The following is a 19936-nucleotide window of genomic DNA, read 5'->3' on the forward strand; positions in this document are numbered from 1 at the left end:
GAAAATTACCTATTAATTAGCTAGAGAGGGACTCTGAGATTTTAATTTCATTCTGTCTCCACTTTCAACAAGATTTAACAGGACTCTTTTACCATTCATCTGGTTGACTTTAAAAAAATCTCTGGAGATAGAGGATCCACAGCACTTAGATAAACGATTGGCTATTTTATCCCTGTCAATTAGTGCTTAAATCATTTGTTTCAATCATGTATTTGCCTCCAGCTTAGGGAAAAAAGAAATCATAACATAATGGTTAAAAATTCCTCTTAACTCATTCTCATTTATGAATCACCATTTCTTAGCTTATTAAATGTTCAAATTCAATTCCTCAAAATATAACAGCATAAGAATTTTATTGCTCACCTTAAAATACATTAACTTAGAAGAAGCACACAGATAAACAGCCCTAAGTAGTATTCATGTACCCAATATGTGAGTGATATAGGCATATTTCTATCCCTGATGTCATTAGAGAATCCATAAGAATACATAAAAAATCAGTTTTATGAAGTGATATCCTGAACAAAACCCGAACATTAGGATTCTATGGCTGATGTCCCATGGGTTCAGGTTTCCATTTTGCTACCTAAGAATGCATTATTTAACACAATCTGGACTTTCTCATTTATCTTTTCTTCAGACTACACCTGTTATACATATTGTACATGATCTCAGAAGCAGTCTAACCTCACACACCAACTTCATCATCGCCTATTGCTTCCTGTCTTAGAAGTGTGCTCTAGATGTGTTCAGGTCACCCCTCCTTGTGAAGATACTACTCAAGGCAGCCTTCACGTCCTTGTTCCTCAGTGTATAGATCAGTGGGTTCAGCATAGGAGTGACCACAGTGTACATGATGGCAGCGACCTGATCCTGGTCCATGGAGCTGCCTGAGGTAGGAGATATGTAAGTGAAGATAACAGGAGCATAGAGAAGAATGACCACCATGAAGTGAGAGGCACACGTGGACAGTGCTTTGCGGAGCGCACTACAGGAGTGGGTCTTGGAGAAAAGAGAGATGATTATGGAGAAGTAGGAGAGAAGTGTTAGGAAGAAGGGGCCCATGGCAATGGTCCCGGTAACCGTGTTGAGAAGCCACTGGTTGAGCTCCGTGTTCCCGCAGGCCAACTCCAGCAAAGGCTTGACATCACAGAAGAAGTGATGGATCTGATGAGAACCACAGAAGTTCAAGCGAGCGGTCATCATGGAGTGCAACAGGGCATGGAAAAAACCAATGGTCCAGACTGTGACAGCCATCCGGGTACAGAGCTGGTAATTCATGATGACAGAGTAATGCAGTGGCCTGCAGATGGCCACAAAGCGGTCAAAGGCCATCACGGCCAAGAGCATGGCCTCCGTGCTGCCCAGGAAGTGGAAGAAGTGAAGCTGGCTTATGCATCCCAAGAAGGAAATTGCCTTGTGTGTAGAGAAGAAGTTCTCCAGCATCTTTGGCAGTGTCACCGTGGAGTAGCAGATATCTAGACACGACAGATTTCCCAGGAAGAAATACATGGGTAAATGGAGTCTTGGATCAGAGACGACAACCAGGAGGACTGCTCCATTGCCAACCACACTGACCACGTAAATTGCAAGGAAAACCACGAAGAGATAAGGCTGCAGTGCTTGGATGTCTGTGACTCCCAGGAGGAGAAATGCAGTGACTGAGGTTTGATTCAGCATCGCTTAAGAGAAAGGATGAATTACTCTATGGAGCGTACCTCTGTTGAGAATCAGAGACTTTGTAGTTGAGGATTTTCCTGTCTACACAATGGGTACTTTGAGGGAGGGCATTGTTGTTTTACACAGTTCCCACATCAGACCCTTTATAGGATTTGCCTCATTAGACTATTAGATATTATGGTGAACTGTTGGTTATGGGCCATTGGTCCACCATTTTTCCCCCTCATTTGATTATCATTAATATGTTTCTTTCTCCCAGAGACTCAGAGCACATAGCCAACCTACCATCTTCTCTGGCTGTGCACATCTACCTTCTGATACAAGTGTCCTCTCATCTCCTTAATGAACTCTAATGGGGGTTCTAATGAACTCTAATTAACGACTTGTCCAGTAGTTAATTAACTTGCTATATCCAGACCTTGTAAGAAAGCACCTGAGGGATTTTTAATTAAGAAAAATAGACAAGGAAAGAATGACACCAATGCAAGGAGGTCTGAATTAATATCCAGATGTGGGATTGCCTCTTATAAAAAGGCAAATCTTGGAGCACCTGAGTGGCTCAGTTGGTTGGGGTCCGACTTTGGCTCAGGTCATGATTTCATGGCTTGTGAGTTCAAGTCCCATCTGGGGCTGTGTTCTACTGCTCAGAGCCAGGAGCCTGCTTCAGATTCTGTGTCTCCCTCTCTCTCTACCCCTCCCCCATTCTCACTGTGTCTCTCTGTGTCTCAAAAATAAATACACATTAAAAAAATTTTTAAAAAGGCACATCTTTCTAAGTTTGTGGGAAATCCCTAGAGGAGCATAGAAAGATTTGATGTGAGAGGAAATGGAGTGGGTTAATGAGGGACCACTTCTCCATAGCCTGTGGGATTCTAGGCCATAGAGATGGAGGAATTTAGAGAATATACCCAATCTGTGCTGGGCCTCTGTGAAAGGCTGGCTCCATGCAGGTCAGAGTAGTTTGCTTTGATGACCATGTGTGTTCTGCACAGTGTTAATCCTACCTCTCCTGTGAAAGATCCATATGACATGGCAAATATCATTTTGAGTTCTCTGACTCATCAAACTAAATTGTATCAAAAATCCATTTAGGGAAGAGACCTGTGTCTAATGTTTAAGGAAAATTTCCAATCAGACTTGTTCTTATTCAGTGATTTATTTCACTGCAATTTTAATAGTGAGAGATTGCATATTTATCTGGAGAAAAATTAGGAAACCAGGCATGATGAATTCAGAATGTATATGGCAATAAAAGTATATAAAGAGCCTTCACAATCCACAAATGCAATGGGGAATCCATCATAAAATAGGAAACCAGCTCTAGATCTGGGCGCTTACTTGCATATAAACAAGCATGCAGAAAATATGGGGTCCTCTCAGCCCGAGTCTTAAGGCATTCTCTTACCTGATTGTCGGATTCACAGACTGCCCAGCTTTTCAGGTTTACACTCCCAACAGCTGAGAATGGCAGGAAGATATTTGAAGTGACTGTTCATATTGGGATTGCAGCATGAGCTCTTCATGTTCAGAAATGTCTTTGTCTCCTTCTGACATTCTTCCTGCCTCTCAGGAGCCACAGACCTTAGGCATATAAACACGGAGAGAGCGTCCCCTGGGTGTGAGCATGATTGCTGTGAGAATAAACAGGGTATTTTCCCATACTTGCGATTCAAGACAATTCCTCTTGGGTGTTGCTATCTTGAGTTCCATCTTTTTTTTTTTTTTTCCCCCACTGCTCCAAGTTTTTCGTTTCTATGTTTCTTCCTTATTTGCAGAGTCATGGACAGCAGGATTGTCAGGGGCCTTCTATGTTTTCTTAGTTCAATTACCTTTTCTTCCCTTGTCATCATGGGAACTTCCCTGAAAAACTTTGTGAGAGGGGCGCCTGGGTGGCTCCGTCGGTTAAGCATCCAACTTCGGCTCAGGTCGTGATCTCATGGTAGGTGAGTTCGAGCCCCACGTCGGGCTCTGTGGTGACAGCCAGGAGCCTGGAGCCTGTTTTGGATTTTGTGTTTCTCTCTCTCTCTGACCCTTCCCTGTTCATGCTCTGTCTCTCTCTGTCTTAAAAATAAATAAACATTAAAAAAAATAAATAAAAAACTGTGAAAAACTGAAAAAAAAAAAACTGGCAGTGTTTGGTAAGGAATGGAGGCCAGTTGTGTTCCATTGACCTGTACAGATGATGATAATCTTTAACATTCCACATAGTTTTTACTATGGTCCTGTGGAAAACAAGACAGAGGAACAAGGAGAAGTAGGATTGCTTTCATTTATTCCAAATTAGATTCTTCATTGTTGGTAAAGTGTTAAATTTGTTTGTTTAAAATAGACATCCCAAGGCTCACATCTTTCTCTAAGGAATGAGGCTGGTCTCTCCTTGTGTATCCTCTCTTGTTGCTGCAACCTTTAGGTGAGAATATTCTGTGAGTCTCATCCCAGGAATATATGCCTTCTGACATCCATGCAAACTTTCTTATAACAGTTATAAACACCATGTACCCTGTCCATCTTTGTGTTGAGATCCATTATTGTTTGCACGAATGCATTGTATATTAATCACGATAAAAATTCCTCTTTCAGGGCGTGCCTGGGTGGGCCCTTCAGATAAGCAGCTGGCTCTTGATTTTGGCTCAGGTAGCTTACTTATGGTTTGTGGATGGAGCCTGGCAATGGGCTCCGGACCCACACAGGAAGCCTGCTTTGGATTCTCGCTCTCTCTCTCTCCCCTTCCTGTACCCACTTTCTTTCCTCTCTTTCAAAATAAACAAATAAACTTCAGAGAAATATTCCTTGTTCAAGCATATGCTAAACATATTATAGAAATAAAAAAATCTCATTGTAGAAACTATTGTTCTGAGTTCCTTATGTGCAAATACTCATTTATTTCTTCCAAATATCCAGGGAGGGATGAACTTACATCATATTTACTTTGCAAGATAATGGCAGCTAAAAGGATTTAAGTAATTTGGCTGTTTCCCCCAGTGTTATTGAGGAATAATATTGACAAGTATATTTGTATATGTCTCATATTTTAAATTTTTAATTATTTTATTTTTAAATTTACATCCAAGTTCACTAGCATATAGTACAACAATGATTTCAGGAGTAGATAACAGTGATTCATCCCCTATGTGTAACACCCAGTGCTCATTCCAACAAGTGTAGTCCTTAATGCCTCTTATTCATTTAGCCCATCCCCCCCACTCACAACCCCTCCAGGCACCCTCCGTTTGTCCTCTGTATTTAAGAGTCTCTTATGTTTTGTCCTCCTTTCTGTTTTTATATTATTTTTGCTTCCCTTCCCATAGGTTCATCAGTTTTGTATCTCAAATTCCTCATATGAGTGAAGTCATATAATATTTGTCTTCCTCTGACTAATTTTGCTTAGCATTAATGCCCTCTAGTTCCATCCACATTGTTGCAAATGGCAAGATTTCATTCTTTTTTATTGCTGAGTAATACTCCATTGTATATATATACACCACATCTTCTTTATCCATTCATCTATCAGAGGACATTTTGGCTCTTTCCATACTTTGGCTATTGTTGATGGTGGTGCTATATACATTGGGGTGCATGTGCTCCTTTGAAACATCACACCTGTATCCCTTGGATAAATACCTAATAGTGCAATTGATGCATCATAGGGTAGTTCTATTTTTAATTTTTTGAGGAGCCTCCATACTGTTTTCCAGAGCGGATGCACTAGTCTGCATTCCCACCAGCAGTGCAAAAGAGATCTTCTCTCTCCACATCCTTGCCAATATCTGTTGTTGCCTGAGTTGTTAATGTTAGCCATTCTGACAGGTGTGAGGTGGTATCTCAGTGTGGTTTTGATTTGTATTTCCCTGATGATGAGTGATGTTGAGCATTTTCTTATGTGTCTGTTAGCCATCTGGATGTCTTTGGAGAAGTGTCTATTCATGTCTTTTGCCCATTTCTTCACTGAATTATTTGTTCTTTTGAGGGGTGTTGAGTTTGATAAGTTCTTTATATATTTTGGATACTAACCGTTTATCTGATATGTCATTTGCAAATATGTTCTCCCATTCTGTCGGTTGCCTTTTACTTTTGCTGATTGTTTCCTTCGCTGTGAAGAAGTTTTTTATTTTTTTGAGGTCCCAATAGTTCATTTTTGCTTTTGTTTTCCTTTCCCTCAGAGACGTGTTGAGTGCGAAGTTCGTGCAGCTGAGGTCAGAGGTTTTTGTCTACTTTCTCCTCTAGGATTTTGAAGGCTTTGTTTAAGTGTTTCATCCATTTTGAGTTTATTTTTGTGTATGGTGTAAGAAAGCGGTCCAGGTTCATTCTTCTGCATGTCGCTGTCCAGTTTTCCCAGCACCACTTGCTGAAGAGACTGTTTATTCTATTGGATATTCTTCCTGCTTTGTCAAAGATTAGTTGGCCATACATTTGTGGGTCCATCTCTGGGTTCTCTGTTCTATTCCATTGATCTGAGTGTCTGTTTTTGTGTCAATACCATACTGTCTTGATTATCGCTTTGTAATATGTCTTGGTGTCTGGGATTGTGATGCCTTCAGCTTTTGTTTTCTTTTTCATGAATACTTTGGCTATTTGGGGTCTTTTGTGGTTCCACAACTTTTAGGATTGTTTGTTCTAGCTCTGTGAAGAATGCTGGTGTTATTTTGAAAGTGATTGCTTTGAATATATAGATTGCTTTGGGTAGTAGTGACATTAAACAAAATTTGTTCTTCCAATTGAGGAGCAGGGAATATTTTTCCATTTTTTGGTGTTTTCAATTTATTTCAAAGCTTTCTATAGTTTTCAGTTTATAGATTTTTCATCTCTTTGGTTAGATTTATTCCTAGGTATTTTATGGTTTTTGGTTCAATTGTCAATGGGGTCAATTCCTTGATTTCTCTTTCTGTTGCTTCATTATGGTGTGTAGGAATGCAACTGATTTCTGTGCATTGATTTTATATCCTATGACTTTGCTGAATTCATGGATCCACTCTAGCAGTTTTTTGTTTTTTTTTTTTTTGTGGGATCTTTTGGGTTTTCCATAGACTATCATGTCGTCTGCGAAGAATGCAAGTCTGAATTCCTCCTTGCCTATTTGGATGCCTTTTATTCCTTTGTGTTGTCTGACTGCTGAGGCTAGGATTTCCAATACTATGTTGAATAACAGTGGTGACAGTGGACATCCCTGTCGTGTTCCTGACCTTAGGGGGAAAGCTCTCAGGTTTTGATGAAGATATTAGTGGTGGGTCTTTCATATATGGCTTTATGATCTTGAGATACCCTTCTAACCGTACTTTCTTGAGGGTTTTTATCAAGAAAAGATGCTGTATTTTGTCCAATGCTTTCTCTGCATCTATTGAGAGGATCATGTGGTTCTTGTCCTTTCTTTTATTAATGTGATGTATCACGTTGATTGTTTTGCAGATATTGAACCAGTCCTGCATCCCAGGCATAAATCCCACTTGGTCATTGTGAATAATTCTTTTAATGTATTGTTGGATCCGGTTGGCTAGTAACTTAAGGATTCTTGCATCCATCAGGGAAATTGGTCTGTAGTTCTCCTTTTTAGTGGGGTCTCTGTCTGGCTTTGGAATCAAGGTAATGGTGGCCTTGTAAAATGAGTTTCCTTCCATGTCTATTTTTTGAAACAGCTCCCAAATAATAGGTGTTAACTCTTCTTTAAATGTTTGGTAGAATTCCCCTGGAAAGCCATCTGGCCCTGGACTCTTGCTTGTTGGGAGATTTTTGATTACTGATGCGATTCCTTTACTGGTATGGGTCTGTTCCACTTTTCTATTTCTTTTTGTTTCAGTTTTGGTAGTTTATATGTTTCCAGGAATTTGCCCATTTCTTCCAGATTGCTAATTTTTTTGGTGTATAATTTCTCATAATATTCTCCTATTATTGTTTGTGTTTCTGCAGTGTTGGTTGCAATCTCTCTTCTTTCCTTCTTGATTTTATTTATTTGGGTCCTTCCCTTTTTCTTTTTGGTCAAACTGGCTAGAGGTTTATCAATTTTGTTAATTCTTTCAAAGAACCAACTTCTGGTTTCATTGATCCATTCTACCGTTTGTTGTTTTTTAAAATAGCATTGATTTCTGCTCTAATCTTTATTATTTCCTGTCTTCTACTGGTTTGGCGTTTTATTTGCTGTTCTTTTTCCAGCTTTTAAGATGTAAGGTTAGGTTGTGTATTTGAAATCTTTCTTCCTTCTATAGGAAGGCCCAGATTGCTATATGTTTACCTCTTATGACCAACTTTGTTGTGTCCCCTAGGTTTTGGGCTGTCATTTCCATTGGGAAGTCATTTCCATTGACTTCCATGTGCTTTTTAATTTCCTCTTTAACTTCTTGGTTAGTCATTCATTCTTTAGTAGGATGTTCTTTAGTCTCCAAGTATTTTATCTTTCTAAATTTTTTCTTGTGGTTTGATTTCGAGTTTAATGACGTTTTGGTCTGAAAATATGCATGGTATGATCTCGATCTTTTAGTACTTGTTGAGGGCTTATTTGTGTCCCAGTATGTGATCTATTGTGGAGAATGTTTCATGTGCACTCGAGAAGAATGTGTATTCTGCTTTAGGATGGAATATTCTGAATATATCTGTGAAGTCCATCTGGCCCAGTGTGTCATTCAAACCCATTATTTCCTTGTTGTTTAGATGATCTGTCCAGTGCTATAAGTGGGGTGTTGAGACCCCTACTGTTATGGTATTATTGTCAGTGAGTTTATGGTTTTGATTAAGTGATTTATGTTTTGGTGTCTCATGTTTGGAGCATAAATGTTTACAATTGTTAGATCTTCTTGGTGGATAGACCCCTTAATTATGATATAATGCCCTTCCTCATCTCTTGTTATAGTCTTTCTTTTAAAATCTAGATTCTTTGACAAAAGTATGGCTACTCTAGCTTTGTTTTGGAAATCATTATCATGAAAGATGGTTCTCCATCCCCTTCCTTTCAATCTGTGTCTTTAGGTCTAAAACGGGTATCTTGTAAACAGCATAAAGATGGGTCTTATTTTCTTATCAATTCTGTTATCCTATGTCTTTTGCTTGGAGTGTTCAGTCCACTGATGTTTAGAGTGAGTCCTGAACGATATGAATTTATTGCCATTATGTTACCTGTAGGTTTTGAGTTTTTGGTGGTCTTCTCTGGTCCTTTATATTCTTTGTTGCTTTTGGTCTTTTTATTTATTTTTTATTAAAACATTTTTAAATGTTTTTATTTATTTTTGAGACAGAGAGATACAGAGCATGAGCAGGGGAGGGGCAGAGAGAGAGAGGGAGACATAGAATCTGAAGCAGGCTCCAGACTCTGAACTGTCAGCACAGAGCCCAACGTGGGGCTCGAACTCACGGACTGTGAGATCATGACCTGAGCTGAAGTTGGATGTCCAACTGAGCCACCCAGGCGCCCCTCTTTTTATTTTTATTTTTCATCTTTTCTCCCCTCATAGAGTCACCCTTAAAATTTCTTGCAGGGCTGGATTAGTGGTCATTGACTCCTTTAATTTTTATTTGTTTGAGAAACTTTTTTAAAAAAATCTCTTCTTGTATTTTGAATGACAGCCTGCCTGGATAAAGAATTCTTGGTTGTACATTTTTCTGATTCAGTACATTGAATATATCCTGCCGCTTCTTTCTGGCATGCTTAGAGTCTGTGGATAGGGTGCTGCAAACCTAATCTGTCTTCACTTGTAGTTTAAGGACTCCTTTTCCCTTTATGCTTCATGATTTTTTGCTAGCCTTAGTATTTTGTGAATTTGACTATGATATGCCTTGTTGATGGTTGGTTTTTGTTGAATCTAATGGAAGTCCTCTGTGTTTCCTGCATTTTGAGTTCTGTTCTTTCCCCAGGTTAGCAAAGTTTTCTACTATGATTTGTTCACATAAACCTTCTACACCCCTTTCTCTTTCTTCATCTCCTGGGACCCCTATGATTCAGATGTTATTCCTTTTTTAATGAGTCACTGAGTTCTCTAATTTTATATTGTGCTCTTTTGCCTTAGTGTGCCTCTTTTTTTCCTGCTTCATTATTCTCCATAAGTTTGTCTTCTCTATCATTGATTCGCTCCTCTGTTTCATCCATCCTTGCCGCTGTGGCACCCACTTGATAATGCAGCCAGTTATAGCATTTTTTATTTCATTCTGACTAGGTTTTACTTTTATCTCTGCAGAAAGGGATTCTAATACATTTTCAACCCTAGCTAGTATTCTTACTATTGTGATTCTAAATTCTGGTTCAGACATCTTGCCTGTATCTTTTTTGATTAAGTCATTGGTTGTCATTTTCTCTTGTTCTTTCTTTTGGGGTGAATTCCTTTGTTTTATCATTTTGAAGAAAGAAAGGGAAAGAAAACAGTAAAAAAAAAAAGAAATTAAAAACACAAAAAAATCAAAGGATGGATCCTAGGTGTGTTTGGTCTGGTTGTCGAAGGAAACTTGATAGATTAGAGAAAAAATGGACAGATAGAAAAGAAAAAAGAGAAAAAGAAAACTTTTGAAAATTTGAAAAATGAATGCAATAAAATAGAATAAAATGAAATGATAGTAGATAGAATTTTAAAAAATTACAATAATGTAAAAATTATAGTAGAAAAATTATAGAAAAATCTTTTTTATTAAAATGGAAAATAAAAATAATTTTTTCTCATTCTGTATTCAAGAATGAGAAAAGAAAAAGAAAAAAATATATAGATGGACCTGTGAAGAGAATGAAATATTATTGAAATTACCTCTGGTTTCCCCTAGAAGTCAAACTATGAAGAGGTTCATAGTCTGAATAAAACTGCAGGTGGGTTGACTTGTTTTGTTTCTCAAGAGCGCAGTTGGCCCAGTTGGGTGGGGCTTAGTGTAAAGGCTCCATTCTCCACTAGATGGCATTGTTTAGCTTACTGGGGTGGAATTTTGTGGTGCTTGTAGGCATGTATGCACATGCATGGGAGGGGTGCAATGGCGTCACCCAGCTATCCAGTCTCTAGTATCAGAACTCTGTGCTCTCCCTGACCAGCAGTCAAGCACCCCTCCTTTGTCTCAGGCTTCTGTCTCTCCCTGCTTCTGCACTATTCGTGATCAAACCATAAGGCTGACACACGGCATCTCCCTCCTGAGTTTTATCTCAGATGCGGCTGTGATTCTCAACCCCTCACTTCTGAGTGACTGAGGCTTTTACCCACTTAAATCCTGTAGAACAGGGTTTCACCGAGCAATGGCCATGTGTGGCCTGCCCCCAGGAATGTTCACAGGACCATGCTGCTGCTAATGCCCAGAGATTGTGACTGGGTGTCAGCCCGCCCCAGAAAAAGTTCACGTCATTGTGTAGCAGTAGTGTTTCAGGGTTTATAATAAATCACAATACAAATCTGGCACCAGGATTCACCCTTAACAACCTTGTTCCAGCACAAGCGAATGTGGATGTTCTCTGGGGTCTGCTGGGACCTTTTCCTGTGGGGTGACTGCGCAGCCTCTACCCAGTGTCCTCCCAGCAGGGGAACTGCCTCTCCCCATGTGACCTGAAAACCCCTGGACTCCACCCTCCTCCTGGCGATTTGCCCTTCCCACCAGAGTACTGCCAGGTATCAAGCTGTGGAGTTTCAGTCTCTGCGCTCCCCCTGTTTATAGAGTCTTACTGGAATTTAAACCCTCTACTTTCTCCTTTCTCCCTTTTTAGGTCATTCCCTGCAGCTGTTTCCACTTTTCCACTTTCTCTCCAGTTGCTTTGCGTGGGGGGGTGCTCCTTGCCCTCTATGGCTTCTCTCTCCCCCAGTTCACCTCTCTGTGCTGCGTACATGCCAAGATCTGTGGTTCAGGTTGTGCAGATTGTGTGTGAATCCTCATATCAGTTTTCTAGGTGTGGAAGATGGTTTAGTGTTGATCTGGCTGCATGTTAGGGATGAGAGATGCCAAAAAAACAAAAACAAAAACAAAAACCTTCCATGCTGTTCCACCATGGGTGTGAACTCTTTTTTAAGTGTCTTGTAGAAATACCCTGGGAAGCCATCTGGCCCAGGACTCTTGTTTGTTGGGTGATTTTTGATAACCAGTTCAATTTATTTACTGATTATGGGTCCCTTCAAATTTTCTATTTTTTCCTGTTTGAGTTTTGGTGTTGTATGAGTTTCTAGAAATTTGTCCATTTCTTCCAGACTGCGTAGTTTATTGGCATCTAAATTTTCATAGTGTTCTCTTATGATTGCTTGTTCTGCTGTGCTGGTTGTGATCTCTCCTCTTTTATTCGTGATTTTATCTATTTGTGTTCTTTTTTTTCTTTTTGAAAAGTTGACTAGGGGTTTATCAATTTTATTCTTTTAATGAAGCAGCACTTAGTTTCATTTATCTGTTATATTTCTTTTTGTTTGATGTATTTCACTTATTTCTGCTCTAATCTTTATTGTTTCCCTTTTTCTGCTGACTCTAGACTTCATTTGCTGCTCCTTTTCTAGCTCCTTTAGATGTAATGTTAGGTTGTGTATTTGGGACCTTTCTTGCTTCTTGATATAGGCCTGAATTGCAATATACTTTCCTCTTAGGACTGCCTTTGAGCTATCCCAAGGGTTTGGACTGTTGTGTTTTCATTTTCATTTGCTACCATGTATTTTTTAAATTTCTTTTTTAATTTCCTAAGTAACCTATTCATTCTTTAGTGGGATGTTGTTTAACCTCCATGTATTTGAGGGCTTGTTTCCAATTTTTTACTTGTGGTTGATCTCAAGTTTCATAGCACTGTGTTCTTTTTTTTTTTTTTTTTTTTTTTTTCAACGTTTATTTATTTTTGGGACAGAGAGAGACAGAGCATGATCAGGGGAGGGGCAGAGAGAGAGGGAGACACAGAATTGGAAACAGGCTCCAAGCTCCGAGCCATCAGCCCAGAGCCCGACGTGGGGCTCGAACTCACGGACCGCGAGATCGTGACCTGGCTGAAGTCGGACACTTAACCGACTGCGCCACCCAGGCGCCCCCATAGCACTGTGTTCTTAAAAAATGCATAGTATGATCTTGATCTTTTTGTACCTATTGAGGGCTGATTTGTGACCCAGTATGTGATCTATCCATGTGCCCTTGAGAAGAATTGTATTCTGCTGCTTTAGGATGAAATGTTCTGAATATATATGTATATATATATATATATATGCATGCTCAATAGGTCATTCAAAAGCATTGTTTCTTTGTTGGTTATCTGCTTAGATATTCTGTCCATTGATTTAAGTGTGGTATTAAGGTCCCTACTTTTTTGTATTATTATCAATGAGTTTCTTTATGTTTGTGATTAATTGATTTATATATTTAGGTGTACCAAGTTGGAGACATAAATATTTATAATTGTCAGATCTTCTTGCTGGATAGTCCCCTTAATTATGATCTAATGCCCTTCATCTCATGTTACAGTTGTTTTAAAATCTTGTTTGTTTTAGGCTCCTGGGTGGCCCAGTTGATTGGGCATCTGACTTCAGCTGGGGTCATGATCTTACAGTCCGTGGGTTTGAACCTCACATTGGGCTTTGTGCTGACGGCTCAAAGCCTGGAGCCTGCTTCAATTTCTGTGTGTCTCTCTTTCTGTCCCACCCCTCTGCTTGTGCTCCCTCTCTCTGAAAAATTAATATAGAAACATTAAAAAAAAATAAGGTCTGTTTTTTCTGATACAGATATGGCTACTCCAAATTTCTTTTGTTGTCCTTAGCATGATGGATGGTTCTCCATCCCCTCACTTTCAATCTGCAGATGTCCTTAGGGCTAAAGTGAGTCTCTTGTAGGCAGCATATAGATGCATGTTGTTTTTGTTTTTTCATCCATTCAACCCTGTGTCTTTAATTGGAGTATTTAGTCCATTTACATGCAGAGTGATTATAGAAAGATATGAATTTCGTGCCATTGTGTTACCTGTACAGCTGGGATTCAATATTTGAAGTTTTAAAGGACCTTGTACTGCACGGACACACTTCTCTACCTTGGAGTAGAGACTGTCCACACTATATGAATTCCTTTGTCCCTGAGAAACTGTCCCACACCTGTGCATTGCATGGAATATTTGGGGGTAGCACTGCTAAATGCAGCAAAGGTTATTTTCCTCCAAGGTGAGCCTCTGTCCCCTTCTGATGAAAGACCTTTTACTGGCACTTGCAGAGCCTTTTGTCCTTGGTGAGGCAATATACCCTCTTTCCAAGCACTCCAGGAAGAGGACTACTCTTTTCCGGTTTACCCCAGAGATTGCTACACCACACTATGCACTATGAGCCAGTTTCCTTCTCCCCAGGAGCAGACGCCACAACTCCGCTCCTGAGAAAGTCACCCACTTCCAAAATCTCAGAATTTGAAATCCACATACTACCAAAAAAGAACTGGGACACCCAGTACTTCTCACTCTCCAGTGTGTATCCAGAGAGGTTTTCTTCTAGTATGAACTAAATGCAACAATTTCTCAACCCCTCTCACTTTCTCTCCCCTTTGTCTCTCCACAGAATGGGTTCCCTCCCCTCCAAAGCACTGCTGTTTTTTCTCCCTCAGTTTATTTCCATGCACCTCATACCTTTCATGCTGTGGAATTACACTGTGATTCAACATAAATATGCATTATGGAATTTCCTATCATGATTACTGCAGTTATTATATGTCACCATATGAAATTATAATATTCTTGACTGTACTTTAGAATATTGACAATATTCTCTGCTGTACTTTAAATCTCTGTGACTTATTTCCTCTATAATTGGAAGTTTGTATCCCTTAATCCCCTTCTCCTATTGCACCCATCCACCCACCTCCCTCCCTCTGGCAAACACCAGTTTGTTCTCTTTGTTTATGTGTATGTCTGTTTGTTTGTTTTTCTTTATTTTGTGCTTTCAGATTCCACACATAAGTGAAAGATATGGTATTTCTCTTTCTCTGACTGACTTATTTCATTTGGCCTTATACCCTGAAGGTCTGTCCACATTGTCAAAAATGCCACCACTTCCTCTTTTTTGCACAACTGAAAAATATTCTATAATATACCTAAATCTATGTCTGTCTCTACCTAGGGCAGATAATTTGACCCTTTAGTGTGAAGTTCTTTAGATCAAAAGCAAACATACTTGAGGAACTGTACCCAAAAAGCCCCATCTATACCTTGACCCAATGTAGGTGAAAAGACAGATTCTGACTGATGTTGTAATAGGAAGAGATTTTAGGATTATTTGGAGGGAGGGTAAGTATGTGGGGACAATGTTATTAGAAGTCAGAGTTGGGACTATGGTGGATTAAGAATATCTGCAAAATCTTTCTTGTTTTTTCCAGTTAAAGGTGGGGATTTCCTCTTCCTGATTTGTTAGGCCTGTGACTCTTTTGTCCAAGACAGAATAGTAGAGGTGATGTCAATACTGGTTCTTGGGTTTGTTCGAGAGATGACTGGCAGCTTTTGTCCTGGTCTGTTGGCCCCCACGTAGAGTGTCAAGCCTGAGGCCTCCATGCTGCAAAAGCACAGAATAACCACATGGAGAGAGTGGACCAAGGGAGACCCAGACAGAGACTTTGCCAGCTCTCAACTCTTCCATGCGAGGATGCTCACGTCAGCTCAGCCACGGCACAAACATGATCGAGGAGAACCAGCCCTTCCCTGCTGTGTTCTTGCCAATTCCTGAGCCTCAGAAGAATGCAACTTCCTGGTATAGGTGTCTTCAGCTTCTGTGTTTGGGGATGCTAGTGTGTTAGGCAGCAGTAGCCAACCAGATGATGACGTGTTCTACTCTGGTTCACGGCCTGCGTGGAGCTTGGATTTTGTAAACAATTATGATCAATAGAAATGAGGGGCTGAGACAGTTCAGGGTAGAAATGTCTTCTCCACAGACACATTTTATTTTGTTTTATAAACAAAAGTAGAATTGAGGGACCAAAAACAGTGGATGAGATCAAACCACATTGTTTGTGTTCACAAAAGTGGATGCAGAGAATTTGAACAGTCAGTCCCTGAGCTCATAAAGGCCAGTCACAGTCTTTATCTGCATCTCTATAGGGTCATAAATGCTTCTTCCACCATCCCCCAGGCCCAGTGGCTGCTCCCAGGACTTAGAAAGTAGGGAACATAGTGCCTCCCAACATTAACTCCAGAAATGCCTCAGCAATTATGACTTAGTGTCTTTTGCTATGTATTGGCTTGGTGACAAGTAAGGAAAACACAACATTTTGATGAATTCTGAACGTTTCCCCAGTATTACATCATACGGCATTATTTATAATCTGTGAAAAAATCATAGAAATAGGAAAAGAAAATAGAAAAATAGGGTTTTGAAACTCATCCTTTGTTGTGACTAAGATTGTGGTAAAAATAAAATACTAATTAGCTAGAGAGGGATTCTGAGTTTTTTTTTTTTCTAGTCTGTTCCCACACTCAGAAATATTTAAGAGCATTCCTTTATCATTTGTCCAGTTGACTTAAAAACATCTCTGGAGATAGAGGTTCCAAAACTCATTAGAAAAATCATTGGCTAATTTATCCATGATTATCAGTGCTTAAATCATTTGTTTTAACCACTTACTTGCCTCCTGCTTAGAGAGATACATACTGATTAAAAATTCCCTTAATTCTTTTGTAAATTACCATTGCTCATCCTATTAACTGTGGTTCAAATTCAATACCTCAAAATACAACAGGATAAGAATTTTATTCCTCACGTTAAAATACATTAACTTAGAAGAACTAAACAGATAAACAGCTCTAAGTAGTAGTCATGTACCCAATATATGGGTAATGTAGATGTATTTCTATCCTTGATTTTATTAGGGAATTCATAAGAATACATAAATCAGTTTTAGAAGTGACATCCTGAAAACAAATTGAACATGAGGATTCTATGGCTGGTGTCCCATGGGTTCATGTTTCCATTACGCTACCTAGGCATGCTTTATTTAACATAATCAGGCTAGATTTTCCCATTATTTTTTCTTTGGACAGCTTGACCTGTTATACATAGTGTACATGATCTGAGAAGCAGTCTAACCTCACACACAAACTTTATCATCGCCTATTGCTTCCTGTCTTAGAAGTGTGCTCTAGATGTGTTCAGGTCGTCCCTCCTTGTGAAGATACTACTCAAGGCAGCCTTCACGTCCTTGTTCCTCAGTGTATAGATCAGTGGGTTCAGCATAGGAGTGACCACAGTGTACATGATGGCAGCGACCTGGTCCTGGTCCATGGAGCTGCCTGAGACTGGGCGGATGTAAATGAAGATAACAGGAGCATAGAAAAGAATGACCACCATGAAGTGAGAGGCACACGTGGACAGTGCTTTGCGGAGCGCACTACAGGAGTGGGTCTTGGAGAAAAGAGAGATGATTATGGAGAAGTAGGAGAGAAGTGTTAGGAAGAAGGGGCCCATGGCAATGGTCCCGGTAACCGTGTTGAGAAGCCACTGGTTGAGCTCCGTGTTCCCGCAGGCCAACTCCAGCAAAGGCTTGACATCACAGAAGAAGTGATGGATCTGATGAGAACCACAGAAGTTCAAGCGAGCGGTCATCATGGAGTGCAACAGGGCATGGAAAAAACCAATGGTCCAGACTGTGACAGCCATCCGGGTACAGAGCTGGTAATTCATGATGACAGAGTAATGCAGTGGCCTGCAGATGGCCACAAAGCGGTCAAAGGCCATCACGGCCAAGAGCATGGCCTCCGTGCTGCCCAGGAAGTGGAAGAAGTGAAGCTGGCTTATGCATCCCAAGAAGGAAATTGCCTTGTGTGTAGAGAAGAAGTTCTCCAGCATCTTTGGCAGTGTCACCGTGGAGTAGCAGATATCTAGACACGACAGATTTCCCAGGAAGAAATACATGGGTAAATGGAGTCTTGGATCAGAGACGACAACCAGGAGGACTGCTCCATTGCCAACCACACTGACCACGTAAATTGCAAGGAAAACCACGAAGAGATAAGGCTGCAGTGCTTGGATGTCTGTGACTCCCAGGAGGAGAAATGCAGTGACTGAGGTTTGATTCAGCATCGCTTAAGAGAAAGGATGAATTACTCTATGGAGCGTACCTCTGTTTAGAATCAGAGACTTCGCAGCTGAGGATTTTCCCGTCTACACAGTTTTCCCTCTTTGAGGATTTTCCCTCTTTGAGGGAGAGCTTGTTGTTTACACAGTTCCCACATCAGACCTTTTATAGGATTTGCCTCATTAGACTATTAGATATTATGGTGAACTGTTGGTTTTTGGCCATTGGTCCACCATTTTTTCCCCTTATTTGATTGTCATTAATATGTTTCTTTCTCCCAGAGACTCAGAGCACGTAGCCAACCTACCATCTTCTCTGGCTGTGCACATCTACCTTCTGATAAAACTTTAATGGGTGTCCAGACTGCTACCTCCAGACCTTGTAAGAAAGCCCCTGAAGGGTTTTAACTAAGGAATATAGACAAGGAGAGAATGAAAACAATGGAAGGAAATCTGAATGGAGATGCAGACATGGGGTGCCTCCTACAAAAAGGGGACTTTTTTTTTCTGAGCTTGGGAAATCCCTGAGAGGAGAATAGAAAGATTTGATGTGAGAGGAATAAAGGAGTGGGTTAATGAGGCAGTACTTCTCCATAGCTTGGAGGATTCTAGGCTGTAGAGTTGAAGGAATTTAGAGAACATACCCGATATGTGCTGTACCTCCGTAAAAGGCTGGCTTCATGCAGGTCAGAGTAGCTTTCTTTGACAGTATGTTTTGCACCCTTTTAATCTACCTTTCCTGTGTAAGATACAAATGTTATGGCAAATATCATTTTGGGTTCTCTGACTCACCAAACAAAATTGGATCAAAAATTCATTTGGGGAAGAAACCTTTTTCTAACATTAAAGACAATTTCTAATCAGATTTGTCCTTACTCAGTCATTTATTTCACTGCAATTTTAATGCTGAGAGATTACATATTTACTCTGGAGAATATTTAGAGAACCAGGCCTGCTGAGTTGAGAATGAGATATGGCAAAGAAGTGTATAAAGAGCCTTCACAATCCACAAATGCAATGGGGAATCCATCATAAAATAGGAAACCAGGTCTAGATCTGGGCGCTTACTTGCATATAAACAAGCATGCAGAAAATATGGGGTCCTCTCAGCCCGAGTCTTAAGGCATTCTCTTACCTGATTGTCGCATTCACAGCCTGCCCAGCTTTTCAGGTTTACACTCCCAACAGCTGAGAATGGCAGGAAGATATTTGAAGTGACTGTTCATATTGGGATTGCAGCATGAGCTCTTCATGTTCAGAAACGTCTTTGTCTCCTTCTGACATTCTTCCTGCCTCTCAGGAGCCACAGACCTTAGACATATAAACACGGAGAGAGTGTCCCCTGGGTGTGAGCAGGATCGCTGTGAGAATAAACCGGATATTTACCCATACTTGCAATTCAAGACAATTCCTCTTGGGTGTTGCTATCTTGAGTTCCATCTTTTTTTTTTTTTTCCCCCACTGCTCCAAGTTTTTCTTTTCTATGTTTCTTCGTTATTTGCAGAGTCGTGGACTGCACGATTGTCAGGGGCCTCCTATGTTTTCTTAGTTCAACTACCTTTTCTTCCTTTGTCATCATGGGTACTTCCCTGAAAAACTTTGTGAGAGGTGCGCCTGGGTGGCTCTGTCAGTTAAGCATCCGACTTCAGCTCAGGTCATGATCTCGCGGACTGTGAGTTCGAGCCCCGCCTCTGGCTCTGTGCTGACAACTTGGAGCCTGGAGTCTGCTTGGGATTCTGTGTCTCCCTCTCTCTCTGAGCCTCTCCCATTCATGCTCTGTCTCTCTCTGTCTCAAAAATAAATAAACATTAAAAAAATTTTAAAAAAAACAACTGTGAAAAATTGAAAAAAATTTGGCAATGTTTGGTAAGGAATGGAGGCCAGTTATGTTCCATTGACCTGTACAGATGATGATAATCTTTAACATTCCACATAATTTTTACTATGGTCCTGTGGAAAACAAGACAGAGGAACAAGGAGAAGTAGGATTGCTTTTATTTATTCCAAATTAGATTCTTCATTGTTGGTAATAGTGTTAAATTTGTTTGTCTAAAATAGACATCCCAAGGCTCACATCTTTCTCTAAGGAATGAGGCTGGTCTCTCCTTGTGTGTCCTCACTTCTTGCTGCAACCTTTAGGTGAGAATATTCTGTGAGCCTCATCCCAGGAATATATGCCTTCTGACATCCATGCAAACTTTCTTATAACAGTTATAAACACCATGTACCCTGTCCGGCTTTGTGTTGAGATCCATTATTGTTGCTTTGAAGAAATTCATTGTATGTCTCACACGTTAAAAATTCCTTGCTCGGGGCGCCTG

At 40.2% G+C, this 19936-nt stretch overlaps 2 protein-coding genes across 2 annotated transcripts; both read right to left on the reverse strand.

Annotated features, from left to right (window-relative positions):
- Nucleotides 1-364: 364 nt before the first annotated feature.
- LOC122490559 (olfactory receptor 12D2-like) lies at nucleotides 365-1805 on the reverse strand. Its single transcript, XM_043593205.1, has one exon. It carries the CDS (start codon nucleotides 1678-1680, stop codon nucleotides 727-729), a length of 954 nt encoding a protein of 317 aa, XP_043449140.1. The 5' UTR covers nucleotides 1681-1805; the 3' UTR covers nucleotides 365-726.
- Nucleotides 1806-16667: 14862 nt separating this feature from the next.
- On the reverse strand, nucleotides 16668-18086 carry LOC122490560 (olfactory receptor 12D2-like). Its single transcript, XM_043593206.1, has one exon. It carries the CDS (start codon nucleotides 17619-17621, stop codon nucleotides 16668-16670), a length of 954 nt encoding a protein of 317 aa, XP_043449141.1. The 5' UTR covers nucleotides 17622-18086.
- Nucleotides 18087-19936: the final 1850 nt, after the last annotated feature.

Source organism: Prionailurus bengalensis, chromosome B2 (assembly GCF_016509475.1).
Source record: "Prionailurus bengalensis isolate Pbe53 chromosome B2, Fcat_Pben_1.1_paternal_pri, whole genome shotgun sequence".
Taxonomy (NCBI): domain Eukaryota; kingdom Metazoa; phylum Chordata; class Mammalia; order Carnivora; family Felidae; genus Prionailurus; species Prionailurus bengalensis.

Excerpts from the sequence above, each read along its gene's own strand:
- LOC122490559 (XM_043593205.1), bottom strand. The coding sequence starts at position 1,680 with ATGCTGAATCAAACCTCAGTCACTGCATTTCTCCTCCTGGGAGTCACA.
- LOC122490560 (XM_043593206.1), bottom strand. The coding sequence starts at position 17,621 with ATGCTGAATCAAACCTCAGTCACTGCATTTCTCCTCCTGGGAGTCACA.